The sequence below is a fragment of the Corylus avellana genome, chromosome ca1 (assembly GCF_901000735.1).
Source record: "Corylus avellana chromosome ca1, CavTom2PMs-1.0".
NCBI classification, from domain to species: domain Eukaryota; kingdom Viridiplantae; phylum Streptophyta; class Magnoliopsida; order Fagales; family Betulaceae; genus Corylus; species Corylus avellana.
Window position 1 is genome coordinate 41,323,692 of NC_081541.1, and position 20,197 is coordinate 41,343,888.

General features: G+C 33.5%; 2 protein-coding genes across 3 annotated transcripts; both read left to right on the forward strand.

The window, feature by feature from the left end:
* The first annotated feature begins 303 nt into the window (after nt 1-303).
* LOC132167377 (UPF0481 protein At3g47200-like) lies at nt 304-2,722 on the forward strand. 2 transcript variants are annotated; one of them, XM_059578330.1, is made up of 2 exons: nt 304-580; nt 1,214-2,722. In XM_059578330.1, exon 2 carries the CDS (start codon nt 1,219-1,221, stop codon nt 2,599-2,601), a length of 1,383 nt encoding a protein of 460 aa, XP_059434313.1. In that variant the 5' UTR covers nt 304-580; nt 1,214-1,218; the 3' UTR covers nt 2,602-2,722. The 2 variants fall into 2 exon arrangements, with proteins under 2 accessions (XP_059434313.1, XP_059434314.1); XM_059578331.1 differs by having other exon boundaries at nt 1,219-2,722.
* A 7,998-nt stretch (nt 2,723-10,720) lies between these two features.
* LOC132166948 (UPF0481 protein At3g47200-like) lies at nt 10,721-12,780 on the forward strand. Its single transcript, XM_059577815.1, has 2 exons — nt 10,721-10,822; nt 11,280-12,780. Exons 1-2 carry the CDS (start codon nt 10,795-10,797, stop codon nt 12,608-12,610), a joined length of 1,359 nt encoding a protein of 452 aa, XP_059433798.1. The 5' UTR covers nt 10,721-10,794; the 3' UTR covers nt 12,611-12,780.
* The last annotated feature ends 7,417 nt before the right edge of the window (nt 12,781-20,197 follow it).

Below are 20,197 nucleotides of genomic sequence, written 5' to 3' on the forward strand. Positions count from 1 at the left end.
AAACACGTGAGTCGTCCTTGGTCCACCTATGTAGAAAATGGTACCACTTTCTTTAGTGAAAAAAACAAACAAATACGTAAGATATGCATACATCACACTTATGTGATTGGGACTTGGCGGAGATAAAGAAACGTGCTTCGTACAATAGTCTGCCCACTCTATTGACTATTGTAACCCACCCTCACTACAAAAATGGACCATTAATAAATGTGACAGATGGACCAACATCTATTGTATTATTAGAGAGAGAGAAGAGAGATGATAGAATACAATAAATATTGGGCATCTGCCTAGATGTTGCTTTCTGAGCAAATAGAGCTCTCATAATTTAATCTCTTGACAGGCCAATGGCAATTCTTCGTTTTACAAGATGTAGAAATATCAACAAATTCCCTTTTTGTATTTCTTTTTTAATCTCTTGGCTCTCTTTATATACACATGGGTGCAAGGGGAAGAGATGACATATTAGATTATGATCAGTAAGAGATGAAGCAAGAGAAACTCTGAGTGTTGGAATTGAGGAGGAGAAATTCTGGAGCTTTCAAGCAATACAAGCATTTCTTGCTAGCGAAATTTGCAGGTTCTATTTCCTTTTATTATCTACTTTTTGATAAGATGTGTTCAAAATTCCTTTAGTGATATATGTAGTTGATTTTATTCATACACTGGATTGATTTCCTAAAGCAAGGGCCTGATTAAGTTCTTACACTGGATTTAATTAATTTCTACGTGGATTTGCAGCTTTACTACACTGGATTCCTTTATGTTCATACACTGGAATAATTTGCAGCTTGATTTTTTTAAAAAAAAAAAAAAAATTTATTCATACACTGGATTTTTAAATATACAAATTTATGTTTAAGTTCAAACTCAGTTCCAATTGATGACTTTAAACAAAGATATGAATACTTAGATCAAGATATAACATATCAAATTCTAAAATTTTGGAGTGTTAGAATATAAATTAAATTATTAAAATAATCATTTCATATCAGTTTATTAAGTTTTTAGGATAAGTGATGATTTAATATAGCATATGAGAAAAGGTTCTGAGTTCGAAACTCTTCAACATCATTCACGTTTCGTTCTAATTAAATATTTTACGTGTTGGCCCAATTAAATTACTTAATTAATCATTTCCTAACACTTGGTATCCTGTGTTTGTGTCAAAACTTTGAAGAAGTAATACATTTTTATTGTGATTATGTTATAGTTTAGATGGAAATCTACTCGGCAACTAGGGAATCTCCAAGAAAAGAAACAAAATGCGAGGAGTCAATCATTGACATTCCACTAATACCAGAACCTGCACGGTGGCCTGACTGCTGCATCTACAGGGTTCCCAACAAAATTCGTGAGATAAATAAAGAAGCCTACACACCCAAGTTAGTTTCAATCGGCCCATTTCATCACAAGCTACCAGAATTGGAGGGTGTGAGAAAGCAAAAGCTGATATATTTTAAGGAGTTTTGTTCTCGGACTGGGAAGAGCCAGAAGGATCTTGCAAGCATCGTCGAAAAAAGAAAAGAAAAAATTATCCATTGCTATTCAGAGACAACCTTTGATCTTACCGAAGAAAAGTTTGTGGAAAAGATTCTATTGGATGATGTCTTTATCATTGAGCTCTTGCTGAGGAATTTTGAAAGAAAAAATTGTCCAAACTGTGGAAAATATGGAAATGATTATATACTAAGTAATGCATGGCTAGAATCCCACATAAAGCAAGACTTGATATTACTGGAGAATCAGCTTCCGTTTAAGTTTCTCAAAAAGTTCTATGAGGCTGCCTTCAATGAAGAACAAGAGCATCAATTTCTTGAGCTTGCATGTGAGTTCTTCTTCTCGGATAAGCATAGAATACCTATGGATAGGGAAGTAAAACATTTCACTGATTTGCATAGAATGTTTTATTGTCCAACGCATCCAAAAGATGGTCCCAAAAAACGAATTGAACATCTAAGATTTACAGCCACAAGGCTTGATGAGGCAGGATTGGAGTTCAAAGCATTAGAAGACAAAGATTTAGGCGATAGATCTTTGCTTGACATAGAGTTCTCTAAGGATAAGTGCTTGGAACACTATCCATGCTTGAATCTCTCATGGCTCTTCTCTTGCTTACCATACTTGAGATCCTTTCGTTGCTTCAAGAGCGTGCAATGTATCTTGAAAGTCCCACAACTTGTGATAGACGACCAAACTGAAGCTCTGTTTCGAAACCTCATGGCCTTGGAGCAGTGTCATTATCCATCAAAGACATACATCTGCAATTATGTTTTGCTAATGGATTGTCTTATCACCACTAAAACAGATGTGCGTTTGCTTGTTGAGAAGAAGGTGATTGTCAACAAGCGCGGTAGTAGCACTGAAGTGACTACTCTGATCAACAAACTTGGCCACATGATTGTTGAACCTGAATCTTGTTACCACGAACTCTATACACGGCTCAATGAACATTGTGACAACTATTGGAACCGTCTCGTGGCATCTCTAACAAGTGTGTATTTTCGTGACTTTTGGAGAGGCACTGCAACTATTGCTGGAATTATGGTCTTGCTTTTCACTTTCGGCAACTTCCTTAGGCCGTTTGTTATGAAGCATTAAAACATCTGTGATTTTTGTTTGTGAGAGTGCTTTGCTTTTTGCTCTAATGTACTGCATATGAACTTTGTAATTAATCCTTTTTAGCTTGTGATATATATGCTCTAGTAACAGATATTTTTCATTTGTAAGTTTGTAACATAGTTTTAGTACCCTATGACATATCCTACTTAATGTCATTTTTTGTGTTTTGTCTTATTTTTAGTTAAATAATTAAATTCATAATGTTTTATAGAATAAAGTTTTTTAAAAATAAATGATGATTTAACATGATATCAAAGCAAATGTCTTAACTTCTAACATTATCTTTGCAATTCACTTTTCATTCATAAATTCTTTCTTAAGAGCTAATCACAAACTTCCCAAGCGAGATAGCCTTAAATTGACATTTTTTCATGTGGAACTATTTCTAATGAAGTTTCAACAGCTCAACAAGCTGAGCTGTTGAGCTTGGCAATAATTGCGGCAAAGTGCAGGGCAATACAGGGTCATCTAACCTTCAGCAGCTGAGGCCTTAGCGGCTTACCAAGCAGTCGTTTTTACCAAGGCAATGGGTGTAAAGCAGATCTCACTGGAGGGAGATGCCATGCAGGCAGTAGCAGTGGTGAAGTCCCGAGAAAGCCAGGCATCCCGATATGGCCAACTTATTGATGACACGAAACTGCTCCTAAACTCTTTTCCAAACTGGCAATGTTATCCTGTACCCCACAAGATTAATTTTGCGGCCCACGGTTAAGCCAAAAAGGCTTGTAAAAACGTCATTAAGAGGTCTTGGATACGTGAAGTTCAAGGATTTATCCGTGATATTGTTTTGATAGAACAATCTATACAGTCTTTATCATGATTTATGAAATTCAGCTTTTATTTCAAAAACAGCTCAACAAGCTAATTAAGTGTACTATAATGGTAACTAATAATTGTCCAAAAAAGAAATGGTCTCACTTTTATGCATGGCTGCTACATTTATTTATGCCCTTCAATATCATCTTTGTATGTTTTGTTGATGAGTAATGCCACAAGGAAGACTAGAGTCTTTCTAAATATGATGTGATTTTTAAAATCACCAATAGATCAACATTTAATAATGATCATGTCTTTTTATTTTTTTTAGAAGAATATTTCATATTCATTCATTGAAAAAAGATCAAGAGCATAAAACTCTTAAATTATAAGGTTACAACGTCATAGAGACAAACATAAAAATCTTACAATCAAATTCTATCTATGACTACAACATCCGCTAACCTATGTCCAAACTTCAGTTACAAAGCATATCTGCTACAAGCAGACTCAATCTAATACATAGGTAGCTCATATTCCATCTTTTATTTTCCTGGTCATAAAAGCAAAATCCTCACACCAAAACTAATCATCCTCATCCCAAAGGTTAGGACAAAAACCTTTACCCCAAAGATCGCTCAATCTAGGGAGAATTGAAACCCTTATTTAAAAAACAACAAAGACACAATAAAAAAAACCAGCGAACAACTACAACAGTCGAGGCAAGGGAGGCAAAGCACACTAGCTGTCGCGTGGCTGAGCGAAACCAGTTGAGAAAACTAGATTTAAAAGGGTTTTAAAAGTCACATCACATTTGGGAGGACTCAATTAAAATTCTAGTCCTCCTTATATTATTTCTTTTTGTTGACTATTACAATTTTACATTTATGCCTTCTCTATCTTTCTTAGAATATAATATTGATCGATTTAGTTGGTCTTCTAAATACTTTGTTTTTCCATATAGTTATTTAATTATTTATAACTTTGTTTGAAGGAAACCAGATTGGAAAGTTGAATTAAGCTTATAGTTTCCATGGCTCGTGGAAGAGTCAACGACAATCTTGCTCTTGCGAATTTGGTTGTCTTGTCAGGTCCTCGAACTTACTTGCAATCACCCCCAAATTTGAAAAAATTACAATCTGCCCCTTCAAATTACCAGGTCCTTTCGCTTTGCTACTTCTATCAACATTTCTAACGTAGACGAAAATTGAGTTATGTAACTTTAATGTGACTCAAACGATCCATTATACCTCTATAAATAAAAAAGTTATTTAATAACAAACCGTAGAAGGAGAACCTTGGCTTGGCCATGGGTCTCCACAGCTCAATGGCCAGAGACCCATGGCCACGGTCTGGTTGTGGGTAAAAGGAGATCGGATCGGGTCATATTGGGCTGTGGTTATATATATAGCGTAATGTTATAAACCATTTTTTTTATCCTGCTGAAGCTGATGTGGTTTTTAAAATTACCATTAAATTTTAAATGAATCATACTTGAATTTTAATCCAATTATCATTTTGCAAACCACATCAGCTTTAGGATGATAAAAAAATGATTAATAATTCTCGTATATATATATATATATATATATATATATATATATATGTGTGTGTGTGTGTGTGTGCGCGCGCGCGCGCGCGCCCAATGTCCAATTGTTTTTTCCATGTTTAATATGGGTAGAATGGACAATTTTAAGTCGTGACTCATTTCTCGGTACTAACATTTTTACTAGGGTAAAGTCCTTTTAACTCCCTCAAACTATCACTTTAATGACAATTTACCCCCAAACTACTAAAACAATAACAATATACTCCTCAATACTAGTAAAATGACACAATTACCCTTATAAAATTTTCAATAAGACAAACATATTCCTTAAAATTTGAAAAAAAAAAATTAAATATATTTAAAATTTTAAAAACAAATATTAAAATATTAAAAAGGTTTAGGGGTGCCGGAATGGGGGTGGCTCGATGGCCTAATGGGGGTGGCCGGCCACCCCCTTGGCCCAGCAGTTTGAAAGTTGCAGAGGAGTGGGATTTCTCCAGAGAGATTATTTCGGCTGAAATTGCTGGAGGAAAGAGAAGTATAGCGAGATATAGAAGATGGGATCTCACCGCTAAAGTTGTTTGTGCTGATGTTAATCCTTGAAATCATGGGTAAATTGAAGATTTCATCCCCTTTGTTCCATTTCAAGAAACCGTCGCTGTATTCTCAATGCCTCAAAGAAACCACCCCCACCAAACAAGAACTAAAACTGTGATTAAACCACAAAAAAAAAAAAAAAGCACAAAATTAAAGCAACTATGATAAACAAAGGGGAACCGCCGGTGGCTGCCACAAAATCAACGCTTTTCGGTTTGACCGCCGGTTGCTGCCACGTCGGCCTTACCTCCTTCACTTCCTAGTCGTCGGCGAAATTTTTCAATGGCAACTATGACCACCACAAACCGTCTCCAGATGGGCCGTTTCCTCACCCTTAGCCTTTTTGGGGTGGCTCGGTCTAATGGGGGTAGCTTGCCACCCCCTTGGCCCTTTTGGGGGTGGTCGGTGGGTGGTCGGACTTTGCATTCCCAGTTACTTAGGGGTGGTCTGACACCCTTGGTTTAGTTATATTTTTTAGTTTTAAATTTTTAGGTTTTTTATTATTTTTTATTTTTTGTAAGTTTGAGTTTTTTTTTTTTTTTTTAATTTTAGTGAGGGTAATTTTATCATTTTAGTAGTATTTGAGATACATTGTCCTTGTTTTGATAGTTTGGGGGGTAAATTGTCGCAATTGATAGTTTGGAAGGAGAAATTGTCATTGGGATGATAGTTTGAAGGAGATAAGAAGACTTTACCCTTTTTACTAACATGATGTGGAGCGTATTTATTGGTGAGAATTAAAATAATTAATAAAGAAAAATACTATTAATATCAATAAATAACCTCCACATTATATTAGTACCCATCTGTTAGTAAAAAAGTTAATACCCTTAACATTTCTTATTAAAATATTCTAGTAGTAAAGACTAAGTGAAAGAGTTAGGCGGTTAAATGTGTGAGACCTTACAATGACATTACATTCAAATATTGTGTTTGAATTGTTTATTAATACTTTTATTTTGAGAAGAAAAAATAAAAGACAATTATCAAATAATATTAATATAACAGTACCAATCAACTATGGTCATTGTTTGCCACAGTGACGGGAAAATACCACAAAGTACATCATGTTATATAATATTCACGGGTGCAAGAGGAGGAGAGGACATATTATCAGTGACAAAAAAGCTATCAACAACAGTAGTGATGAGCAACTGACCTTGTTTGGCAAATGGTTTTTTTCTTTTTTATTATATTATTATAATAAAAAATGATTGAAGTAATATAGAGTTTTAAATTTTTTGTATAAAATTTTTTTTATGAAAAATGTTAAGTGCTCTTCTGGTTTTAGATAGATATTAATTTCAAAAAATCGGGTGTCATAAATAAGTGTAATTTTTTTTTTTTAATTTTGTAGAAAATAATTAATATTCACTTAGGACTAAGAGAATACCCGGAGAGAACTTAATACTCTTTTCTTTTTTTTTTCTTTTTTAATAGAATTAAAAAGTGGAAAACTACCGCACAATTGATGTTAAAAAAACAAGGTCCAAATTTAATCCCAGATTTTTTAGCCAAACGTTGTCGTTGTGGAAAGCTGCCGCACATATGCAAGATCCCAGATCATTTAACCCAAAATTTTTTTAGTCAAAGGTTGTCCTTGTGGAGAGCTACTTTCACCACTAAATAAAACAAGGTTTAGTTGAATAGAAAAAAAATAATAATAAAACAAGGTTTAGTGCGCCTTCAATAGGGCCATTTTAGTAAAACGCCCCCATGTACAAATGCCTAAAGAGTGGGGACATTTAAACAGTAAAATGACCCTTAAACGGTGCCTCTAAAAAGTGGGGGCGCTTGTACAGTAAAACATCCCCTTATTACTAAAATAAATAAAAAAAACGCCCCCTTTTCCAACTAATTAAGTAGGGATGCTTGAACAATGAAGCGTGCCTACTTTAAAGTGAAACGTCTCTAATAATTTTTCAAAATTTGCCTCTCAAAGTCACTTATGAGTAACATCGATGACACACACTAAAAAACATTACAATTTCTCTCACTCACACACTAAAAAACATCACACTTATGATTTGAGTCATTTGTCAAGTGCCCCTATAATCTATTCAAGCATTTCTAAATGTATTGGGACTTTTTTTAAGCCTAAACCGCCCCCACATAGCATGTCACTAAACCTAAAACGCCCCCACAAAGCATGTGGAAATTTCCTTCTCTTCAATCACATAGCCACAGTGCACTTGCTTTATCGTCCTCTCAGAACTCTCCATCCTTCAAGTTGCCTCATGTCCCACCATTCTTTTCTCAATTAAAAAAAGATCCTCTCTATTTCATTTGATATGGAGATGAGTTATTTAAGCAAAATGGTGGAATCAAATTGTCTAACCTTTTAAAGTTGGAGACAATTTTGTCCTAATTTTATCACCCTTTTATCTAAATAGATACTCTCTATTTCAAATGAAATAGAGATGATCATTTTCCGGATCTAAGACCCTTCATTGCAATCTCAACTACTCCAATTCTCTTACTATATTTGGTGTCATCGAAGAGCTCGAGATTATACTCGATATAAAAAAATAAAAATTTTTTTAAAAAAGACACGAAATTAATAACCCAGAAAACCCATTAACGAAATACCATTCTTTTGTATGAACGGATTGAGAAAGAAATATAAAAATTGTTTTAAAAAAAAAGTAACGTGAACAATAAATAAAAGATAAAAACGAAATACCTTTCTCTTGTATGAACGGATTAAGAAAGAGATATAAAAATTGTTTTAAAAAAAGTAACGTACGCGCGTGAACAATAAATAAAAGATAAAAAGCTTTTGCCAAAACAAAGCAACACTCAATACCTCCAACGCTAACTGTCAAATAAACAGAGTTATGTATGCATGTCTTATGTCAATGTACGAGATAACTTTTTGGTATCGGAATATCCGGCAGCTCTTTATTGACCTAGTTACAACAAGTTGGTTGGTTAGCTGGAGAGTGTTATTTCGACATCAAATATTTGCAACCTCATAAATAACAGAAGTATAATTATTTTACAATTTTTTGATATACGTGAGCATATGATTAGAGAAATATTAGTCACTAAAAAAATTATTTTAACATCCTATTTGTTTCTTCTAATTGAAAATGGTAGGAAAAAATAATAAATAATTGTGACTATTCTACATAGCGTGATAGTAGTAGTATCTATCCTCTTAGAACCAATGAGATCTGTGGGTAATTGCAAGCGTTCAGTCTCAACAAGACATCAGTGAAATTTAAAGTGGCTAACACCAATTAAGTTTGTGTGGAGATTCTCATTGTAAGATTTGAACTCACATTTTACTATGTGCCCAATGTTTGAGAATTTTCATGAAACCATTGACCCACCACCATTAATGGTATTTTGTCATCAGTTTTAATTATATACCGACACTAGTAAAAAAAAAAAAAAAATCCTATAAAATAGTTAGGAGTCTAGAATTTTTTATTTTTATTAGGGATAAACAACTTTAGAAAATCTCTTCATATCATTACAAAATCTTCGGTATCATTACAAAATCTCCCTATTTTTTAATTTTTTAATTTTTTTGGCTTTGTTAACTTTTCTTTACATAATGAAAAGTGATAGCTTCAGATTCCGTTGCTTGGTTCAATGAAGCCAATTGCGGTGGACTCCACTCCACGTGACTGAATTACTGGACTCAAAGAAACTGATCATATTTCGACAAAAACAAACTTAAAAAATGAAAGGACACATCATTTGGTATAGTGGAAACCTTTTTTCCTGTGTTTTTTATCCTTGTCTTTACACAGGGAAAAGAGATAATATTAGATATTCTGTTGGTTGATCGATGGTGGCCAATTTTGGTGGATGCACACCATGGGATTGGATAAGGGTTCATAGAAAAATGAAAAATAGGAAACATTTTTGTTACTAATTCTATTATTTGGAGTGTCTAAGTTTCTCATTCAAAGTGGGTACGTTGGTGTTATGTGTTTTCTGTGACTTGGTAAATGTCATTTTCTAGTATTTTCCATGCATGTTCTTGTAGACAGGCTCCAATTAATTAGTTGAACTCAACTGGCATTCTTGACCAAAACATGGATTTTATTGCACTTTTTGAGGTCTTCACACCAAGACCTAATTTTGATGGACTATTTCTAGAAAATCATGAATATAATGTTGGAGATAGATGCAATGGATGTAATTGCTTTGAGGATGTAAAGACAATCATGGAGCTAATATAGCCAATTGATTGAGGGTACAAAGATGTTACTTCACTATTTCCGATCATGGAGTATCACACACGTTAAGATCAAGGATGCAAACATGGCTGGCTGCTCATAGGCTAGCAAAGAAGGAAATTTTTCAATCTTAAGAGCAAATTTGAATGGAAGAATACTCGTATTTTATTTATGATATTGTATGTGTCCAAAAAGTTATGCTATTTTGATATTAATGAAAAGCTGAAAATTTTCACTAAAAAAAAAAAAAACAAATTGTCTAACATTGAAGATAGAAAGATTGATTAAACACGATTTTTTTATTAAATAAATCCTACATATAAGAGTTCATTATTTCTGAAAAAGATTAATATATTGACTGCCACAATAGAATTATTTGTTAGGTTGAACATTTTTGCAATCGGTGAAACACGTGAGTGGTCCTTCATCCTCCTATGTAGCCTTTAGGAAAAGGCTCCACTTTCTTGATGGAAAAAAACAAAACAAATTACGTAAGATATGCTTACGTCACACATATTGAGAGAGATAAAGAAACGTGCTTCGTACAATAATCTGCCCACTCTATTGATCATTGCAACCTACTTTCACTGCAGAATGGACCATTAATAAATGTGATAGATGGACCAACATATATGGTATTATAATTAGAAATAAATAATAATAAAAAAAATAAAAAACAAAGAGAGAGAAGAGAGATGATACAATAAATACACATTTCCTAAATTTAATAATGATTAATTAAAAGTGATTTTAAAAGTTATATAATTTTTTTGAAAAATATAAGAAAATTTTTTAGAATTATTTTATAATTTAATCTCTTGAAAGAAATTAACAGACACATTCTTTTAAGGATTAGTTTGTAATTTTTTTTCTTAGATTAAATTTGTAGAGTAATTTTAAAAGTCTCGTTTGTGTGAGACCTCGTAGTGACACAAAAAGATCAATAAGTACATCATGTTATTATATATACCGGTACAAGAGGAGGAGAGGACATATTATCAGTAACAAATTAAGTGAGAAACCCAGAGTGTTTGGAATTGGAGAGGAGGAATTCTGGAGCTCTCAAAAGCAATACATATGCCTTGCTTCTCAACTATATTTGCAGGTTTCTTACCATCTATTTCACTCATTTCTTTTGTAGTTTTTCCTAAGATGTTTTAAAAGTTCCTTTAATGATATGGTTGAGTTCATATATTCATACACAGGGATTTCCTAATTAAACCAAGGGACTGCATGCATTTTATATATTCATACACTGGATTTCTAAATTTCTAAATTTATGTTTTTAGTTCAAACTCAGAGGCAATTGATGAAGACTTAGATCAAGATATATAACTTGTCACAACTAAAGGATCTTGGTATCCTGTGTTCGTCTGAAAACTTGGAATAGCAATAAATTGATTGTTACAGTTGAATTTCCCCATTTAATAATTGCTTTGACAGAATTCCCCTAGAGTACTGAAAAACTGAAATAAATAAATAAAAGATTATAAGTATATGGGGTTGAAATAAGCTTTGCAGTTTCATTTTATTACCACTGATTTTTGCTTATTTCTCACTAGGAAAAGGAACCCACGAGGAGTCAATCATTGACATTTCATTATTGGAGGAATCTGAATTATGGTCAGAGTGCTGCATCTACAGGGTTCCCAAGAAACTTCGTGAGGTAAAAGAAGATGCCTACACTCCTAAGTTAGTTTCAATAGGCCCATTTCATCATGATCTAGAAGAATTGTGGGGTGTGAAAATACAAAAACAGATATATTTGAAGAAATTCTGTTCTAGGACCAGGAAGAGCGAAAGGGATCTTGAAAGCATAATTGAAAGCAACAAAGAACAAATAGCTCGTAGCTATTCAGAGACCAGCTTTAAACTCAACAGTAAAGAGTTTGTTGCAAAGATTTTATTGGATGCCATCTTTATCATTGAGCTTTTCCTTAGGAATTTTGAGCGCGAAAAAAATGAAAAATTAGATTATATATTGAGTAATGCGTGGATAGAATCACACATAAAGCAAGACATGATATTATTGGAGAATCAGCTTCCGCTTAGGTTTCTTCAAAAGCTCTATAAGTTTGCCTTTGATGGAAATGAAGCTACTCCCTTTCTTAAGCTTGCCTGTCAGTTCTTCTTCTCGGGTAAGCACAGAATACCTATGGATGAGGAAGTAAAACATTTCACTGATTTGCATAGAATGTTTTATTGTCCTACAAATCCAAAAGCTCATCCCCAAAAACGAACTGAACATCTAAGATATACAGCCACAAAGCTTGATGAGGCAGGATTGGAGTTCAAAGCATTAGAAGACATAGATTTCTGTAAGAAATCTTTGCTTGACATAGAGTTCTCTAAGGATAAGTGCTTGGAACGCTATCCATGCTTCAATCTCTCATGGCTCTTCTCTTGCTTACCATACTTGAGATCCTTCCGTTGCTTCAAGAGTGTGCAATGTATCTTGAAAGTCCCACAACTTGTGATAGACGATCAAACTGAAGCTCTTTTCCGAAACCTCATGGCCTTGGAGCAGTGTCATTATCCATCAAAGACATATATTTGCAATTATGTTTTGCTAATGGATTGTCTTATTACTACCAAATCAGATGTGTGTTTGCTTGTTGAGAAGAAGGTGATTGTCAACAGGCGCGGTAGCAGCACAGAAGTGACTACTCTGATCAACAAACTTGGCCACATGATTGTTGAACCTGAATCTTGTTACCATGATCTCTATAAACGGCTTAATGACCATTGTGACAACTATTGGAACCGTCTCGTGGCGTCTCTGACAAGTGTGTATTTTCGTGATTTTTGGAGAGGCACCGCAACTATTGCTGGAATTCTGGTCCTGCTTTTTACTTTCGGCAACTTCCTTAGACCTTTTCTCATGAAGCATTAATGAAACATCTGTGATTTTGTGTTTGTGGGAGTGCTTTGCTTTTTGCTCTAAAGGATTGCATATGAACTTTGTAATTAATAATTTTTAGCTTGTGATTTTCATTTGTAAGTTTGTCACATTGTTTTAGTATCTTATGACATATCCTAATGAAGTACGTATTTCAGAAATAATTATAATTTTATGTTATATTATTAGTACTGTATCTTATGACCTATCCTAATTAACGTCATTCTTTGTGTTTTGTCTATTACATTATTAGTTCAATGATTAAATTCACAAATTTATGAGATAAATGCTAAAATTGTTATTGTAATTGACCTAAATTATAAATAACTCCATGTGGTATAAAAAGATAATTTATAGGTTCTTGTAGGTGTCCTAAAATTACAAATCACTCAATATGGTATAAAAAAATAATTTATTAGTCCTCAGAATAGGCCAAAATTCCATAAAATAATTTTCGTTAAGTAATTTAATAAAATCTGTTAGTTTGTCACATCATACTGTTACAGTGAATTAACTTAATCTCTTATACCCTAAAAATTTTATTTCATGCGTAACCCTCCCTCATTTTATCTCTCTCGCCATGGTTTGAGAACATTTTGCGAGAATTTGACGGTCGCATTTTGTGAAACGGCTAAGAGATGAAAATGAGGGAGGGTTACACACGGACTAAAATTTTGGAGATATAAAAAATTAGATTAATTTACTATAGCAATATGACGTGAAGAAATCATAATTATTATTTTTGAAAATCATAAATTAATAATAATGTGTGTGTAACATAACAGAAATTTTTAAATACTTTGCTTTCCCAAATAGTTTTTTAATTATTTATAACTTTCTTTTGGGAAGTAAACCAGATTGGAAAGTTTTGTCGGGACTTGCAATGAGGATGTAAAATAATAACAAAATAATAACTTTTTCGTTCGACAATATATGCCAAGTGAGGATCCGGATCCCCGAATTTAGATTTAGATTCGACTATGAGTCTCGGTTGCCCATTTAACTAAAGTTAAGATTCCTACCACGTAGTCCATTCAAAATTGTATCCTTTGTAATATTGCACTTAAAAGTACTTAAAAAGAGACAAATAAAACTTGCATGTACACCACTTCTGTTAGGCAATGCGCCGGCCAATCATTTTGGGTCAGTGGCTTCGGGCCACCATCACTACCAAGTGGATCTACACCCTAAGGCCATGGCGGTATTTCCGCCACCCAAATCGGCGCTGGTGGTTTATACCCTTGGGGTATCGATCCACTTCAAGGGTTATGATGGCTTCTGCCACCCCATCCAACGGCTGGGGATGGCCGTTCTAAATAAAATGGGGTGGTCACACACCCAAGTTTTTTATTTTTTTTATTTTCTTTTTTAATTAATTTTTAAATTTTAAATATTATTTTATTATTTTAAAGGTTTTTTAATTTAATGGGACACGTGGCGGGATCCTGGCCTTTGGATTAAAATGGACGGCCAGGATCCCCTAATTCCAGAATCTGAAATTTCCTGAGAATTTCAGGAGATCCGGATCCGCCAAGTGAATCACTAGAGACGAGTGATGACGTGTATGGCTAAGCCAATAATTAAAGTATCGTGAGGGAACAAGAGCAGGCTACCGACGAGATATGCTCCTTTGCATTCTCTGCACCGTGCCATCTACTCACCATCTATGCGTCTTAATTTATTTATTTATTTTTTTGAAAAAGTCAAGATGCACTCACATGAGTTGGTGAGTAGATGGTCTTGGGAATGAAGAGAAGCATTCCTCGGCTACTAACCATGAGACAAAAAAATCTTTTTTTTTAAAAAAAAAAAGATTCGATTGAAAAATATATATATTTTACATGGTAGCTTGCTTGTGTTCCTTTTAGAAATTCTAAGGTTCATTTTATTTTACATCTTTAATATAGATATAATGGACAATTTGGGTCACATGTATCACACATGATACATTTTTGTCGAATTTAATAAAAAAATTCTATTAGCGAGGACTAAGTTAAAGAGTTAAGCAGTTAAAATCATTACAAATATGGTGTAAAGTGGAAGGGGCAAGTGTATTTTGCCAAAACTAAAAGACGTTTCTTTGATAGATTATTCATTTATTTGTTCTATAATATAATGCGGACTATTGGAACAAACAACCCAAATGGCTAGGCAGCTATATCTTGAGGATAACACATCACATTGGTTGGGATATACCATGGGAAATCTCCTGAGGACAATGGCATGAAACACTTCGAAGAGAACAAAATTTATGTACCTCAACCAAGTATATATATATTTTTTTTTCTAATTGAATAAGGAAAAGGGTTGATAATATTAATCTCTAATCAATCTTATATGTATATAATGTTGTTATTATTTTATGATTATATTGACATAACAAATGAAAATTTATATTCTTTTAATGAAAAAGTCAATAATTCACAATTTGCCTAGCGAAAACTCTCTTCTCTCTCCTGATTTCCAACCCATACGAGAGACCTTGAGGAGGAGGGCAAACCTTTTGGCTTCCCTCCTCCTCCCACCCCCTTCTGGTTTCCCTTTTCTTTCTTTGCGTTCCTTTTCTTATGAGTTTCTCTCTTTGTGAGAGAACTCTTTTCTCTCTAGATTTTTTTGTTAGATCTATCTATTGTCTATGACGATTTATCCCTAACACTCGCGAAATAGTAGTCGCAATATCCATCCCTCTCCGCCCACTCCATCCCTGTCGTGAATTGTCTCCTCCAACACTTCGCCGGCCAGATATGTGTAGGCTTGAAGATCGACTTTTTCAAAGTTCGATCTCCTTCTCTTCATATCCCCAGCCTAAAACACGCCCCCTCCTCCTTTGTCACCGGCGTAGCTTTTTGCAGCCCCTACCAACCCCCACACGCCTGCACGTGGACCACACGCTCTCGCTAGTGGAGCTGACTCACGCGCTGAGTAGCTTCCCCCCGACGCCTTCCTCCATCATAGCCGCTGTTTTTTGAATTTTTCCTGTTATTTTGTGTAACTTTCTGTAATTTTTTGTTGTACTATTGCTTATTGTTTAACCCGATCCGGTTGGGCTTCAGACTCTTTGTCTGTGAAGTGGATCTTTTTTTCTTTTTGGTCACTTCTCAGTTCTTTAAGGTGCTAGTTGTTTGTCTATATGTGGTTTTTGTTAACCCTAACCGGTTGGGCTTTAGACTCACTGCCTGTGAAGGTAACCTTTTTTTTTTTTTTTTCATTTTTCATTTTCATTTTCATCTAAATCTCCACTACTTCTTAGGAAGCCTATTTAGATGTTTGATAAAGGTATTCGTATTTTCGATGGTTGTACCTATCATATTGCGCCACTGCTTTCATCGGCTTTAACTTCATGTTTGTTCTGTAACCACTTTATATTTTATGAATGCCGGTTTGTTAAAAAAAAGAAGTATATATATATTATTTCTTGTGAACTTATGAATGCTTGAATTTATTTAATGTAAAAACTTGCAATTTCGCCGGCAAGAAATGCTTGTATTGCAATTGCTTGATATATAGCAGTATTCGTTGCCAACCGGCCTCAGGGTTTCTACCTCTTCCTTACGGCGAATTGATTTTCGTAGGGCGACATTAACATAATAAAATAATATTTTATTTTTTATAACATAACATAAAAAAAAAAAAAATGATAAATACAATTTAAAAAATGATAACACAAAATTAAAAATTTAAACTTTACGAAGGTTATATGACTATCATTTATTTGATGTTTTTTTTTTTCATTATAACAAAATAAATGGTTAATGTGATTTTTATTTTCAATAAAAAAAAAATTTAATTGCAGTAATAAACTTTAGTAGGTGTTCGGGTGCATAGAGAAACAATACATTAACTACAACACATGGCATTTTTTCAATATATTAAGACAATTCTCTACCTAAGTTTACTTATATAATTGACAAAAACCCAATAAAAAATAGGTTAAAAAAAACAAGTGATTGAAGCCTGCTTTACATGCCTTACTCACAGACTACAAATTGCTTTTCTTTCTCAAGCCACGAGCCGCCTCACCTATATCTCTCTTCAATCAACACCTCACCATGCAATTAATGCTTCCACCTACTCTATTTTATCAATTTTCCAATTCTCGATCATGCGTAGATCCGCCACTGCTTACGATAATGCATCTACTCACCTTACGTAGTTTTAAATATACACATTTCTGGACCACCGGCCCAACCTTCTCATCTCTTGGTCAAGTTGTCTCACCTAATTCAGAATTTGACACTTTTTATTAAAAATAATAATGCTAATTATTACTACTAGTATTGAAATGATTATAAATAAAAATCTCAGGCCTCATGAACGGGCAGCCGAGCAGTAAGTTAAAAGAAGAGATAGAAAATGGGCAAAGTGCACTTTTAGAAAAGGTTTCAAAATTGATATGTGTTTTCTATTAAAAAGAAATTTCAATTTTATCTATGCTATTAGAAAAGCATAAGAAAAATCCTTAATTAACAACCAAAAAAAGTGTCCTAACAATCTCGTACTGCACTTGAACCGGTATTCATTGCACGAAAAAAAAGTAGCGCTCAATACACAACGAGTTTAAAAGGATTTAAACAAATAAAGTCAAATTTAACAATTTATACCAATTTGATTCGAGATAAAATTATTGATTAATTAAACCCGATTCATATATATATGATTCATCGACTGTGTCAAAGTGACTAATTTTTTAGATTTTGGAAGGTTTTCTAATAAGAAAGATCCGAACCTTACAATTACGTAAGATCTGCATACGTCACTCACATGTGATGATTGGGAGAGATGAAGATATATACGTGATTCATATGATAATCTGGCCCTTTGCTTGACCTTTAATGTGAACCATATGCACCCTTGATCATTAAATGTGAAAGATGGACTTACATCTACTTAGATTTGATTTGATTTGATTTTTTTCTTTTTCTGTTTTTTCCTAATTAGCAATGGAGCTTTCACAATTTAATCTCTCTTCTTTTTACAAGATATAGAAATAGATCTAGTAATGCTATGCCTAGGACTTTTGTTTTCTTTTATTCCCCTAAAAGTGTTAGGAAATTTATCTTAAGCTAGGGCTCCGTTCTATGGACTAAATCTCAAAAAAAATCTCATTTAAATCGTATGGCTTCTAACATCGAACTGTATCGAAAATGAAAACGGAAGCTCTTTTCCGAAACCTCATGGCTCTGGAGCAGTGTCATTATCCATCAAACACATACATCTGCAATTGTGTTTTGTTATTGGATTATCTTATCACCACTAAAGATGATGTGCGTTTGCTCGTTGAAAAAAATGTGATTGTCAATAGGCGCGGTAGTAGCAAAACGGTGACTACTCTGATCAACACACTTGGCCATAAGATTGTTGAATGTGAATCCTGTTACCACGAAATCTATCAACGGCTCAATGACCATTGTGATAGCTCTTGGAACGGTCTCGTGGCATTCCTGACAAGTATGTATTTTAAAGATTTTTGGAGAGACACTGCAACTATTGCTGGAATTTTTGTCTTGGGTATCACTTTTGGGAACTTCCTTAGGCCTTTTCTCATGAAGAATTGAAACATGTGTGATTTAGTGTTTGTTGGAGTGATTTGCTTTTAGCTCTAATGTATTTGTATCTCAACTTTGTAATCCTTTTTTAACTTGTGATATATATATATCATTCTTCTTGTGTTTCCTATTAAACTATTAATTAAATAATTATATTTATAATTTTTATCAACTAAAATTTTTGAAAAAAGTGATGATTTAACATATTATTAATCAAAAACATAGGTCCGTAATTTATCTCCTATTTATGAATTCTTTGTTTAGAGCTCAAATTTTTCCCATAGCTTGAAAGCCTTAAATTGAAATAGTTTTAAATTGGCAGGTTCCCTATTATATATTTCTTAACTCGAGGAAGTTAAAAATCATTGAGATTTTTTTTTTTTTTTTCACACATAGGAGTGCTTCATTAATTCCATTCCCACATAAAAGGGAGCATTTTCAAATGTGTGCGGCTTCGCTCTAGTTACAAACCCTCCAACAATTATTTAAAATTGGAGAATCTCATGTTACAAAACCGTGACTCTTTATTTTAAATCTAATGGTCTATAAAATACCAGTTGCTTTTGTATAACTGATGCATTAAATTTTAATTTTAAGTTGGCATTTGTTTTACTGAGGTTTAAATGATTTTATAGACCATTAGATTTAAAATAAAGAGCCACAATTTTATAACATAAGAATCTTCAATTTTGAGTAATTGGAAGGGATCTCAATCCCCAATTTCCTCCCCTTTTCTGTCTAGATCTAATTAAGATACATAGATGAAGATCAACCAGCAGCAAATACCCTAAAACTTATTTCTTTATATTATTATATATAGCAACCCTTATATACTTAACCTTATATATAAGCCTACAGAAAAGGAAGTTGCAGTAGATGCCCCATAAGTTTCCTATACTATAAGCTTGTTTCCTTCCCTAAATACACGAAAAATCTTCAAAAAAAAAAAAAGCTGCTCCAGCAGTTACCTTATAGGTTTCCTAAACTATTGGGTAGCTTAAATACAACCCAATGTATAGCACTATAGCTATCCAATGAATTATTATAATCCTAAAACAAACACATGCTTACTCTTCTCTCTTCTCACGTCTCCCATGCTCACTCTTCTCTCTTCCCCCATCATGTCTCTCTCACACTCACTCGAGTTTTTTTTTTTTTTTGAATCAACACTCACTCGAGTTTTAAAAAGTAATTAATCACGCTTTGGGGGTGAATTAATCAAAAAAAATTAAATTAGTTTATTCCATTAAAAAAGTTTATAGAATTCATAATTAATGTGATAAATGGAGGTGATGACCGAACTATCCCGTGACTATGGGGGTTTCAACCTCTCCTTCTGAGCATATCTAGAGGCAGTACTTAGGACACCCATAAACAGTAAATAAATAAATAAATTGAGTGGTAGCCAAAACCACCCCTAATGGCTATGGGATAGTTTGGCCACACCCTCTTGACCGCCCTAATTCGTGTTGATGAGGTACATTAACGGATTTTATCAAATTTTCTAATAAAAATTACTAATTTATTATTTTTAACTTATCTTAAAAATTAATTAATCACTTTTGAAAATTTAAAAATTTATGGTATTGAAATAACTCTCCATGAGCTGAGTGAATAGAGGTACTGAGGTAGCATGATGTGATGTTTAGTACTCTTAATCTTATCTCTTTGGGAGATTGCTAAGTGTGAGACTGACAAGATTTTGAAAGGTTCTCATTTTCGTGTGGAGTGAAAACAAATGTACGTAAATAAGAACAAAAAAAAAAAAAAACAAAAAAGTTAGAAAGCAAAAAATAAAACAAATGTACGTGAATGGTCCTACGTACGAAGGAAAATGTGTTGTTGAAAAAATGAATCAAAAGGTCATGTCCGTCTCATTTATGAGATGCTTGCAAACAAAACAAAGGTTGTTAGTACTAAAATGACACTAAGGTTATGTTTGGTACATGGTATTACGTACTATTCTATTATATATATATATATATATATATATATATATATAAAAGTGCGCAAGAGGAAGAGAGTACACATAATC

Coding starts and splice junctions, on each gene's coding strand:
- LOC132167377 (XM_059578330.1), top strand. CDS start 1,219: ATGGAAATCTACTCGGCAACTAGGGAATCTCCAAGAAAAGAAACAAAA.
- LOC132166948 (XM_059577815.1), top strand. CDS start 10,795: ATGCCTTGCTTCTCAACTATATTTGCAG. Junction 10,823..11,279: donor CTTCTCAACTATATTTGCAG/GTTTCTTACCAT, acceptor ATTTCTCACTAG/GAAAAGGAACCCACGAGGAG.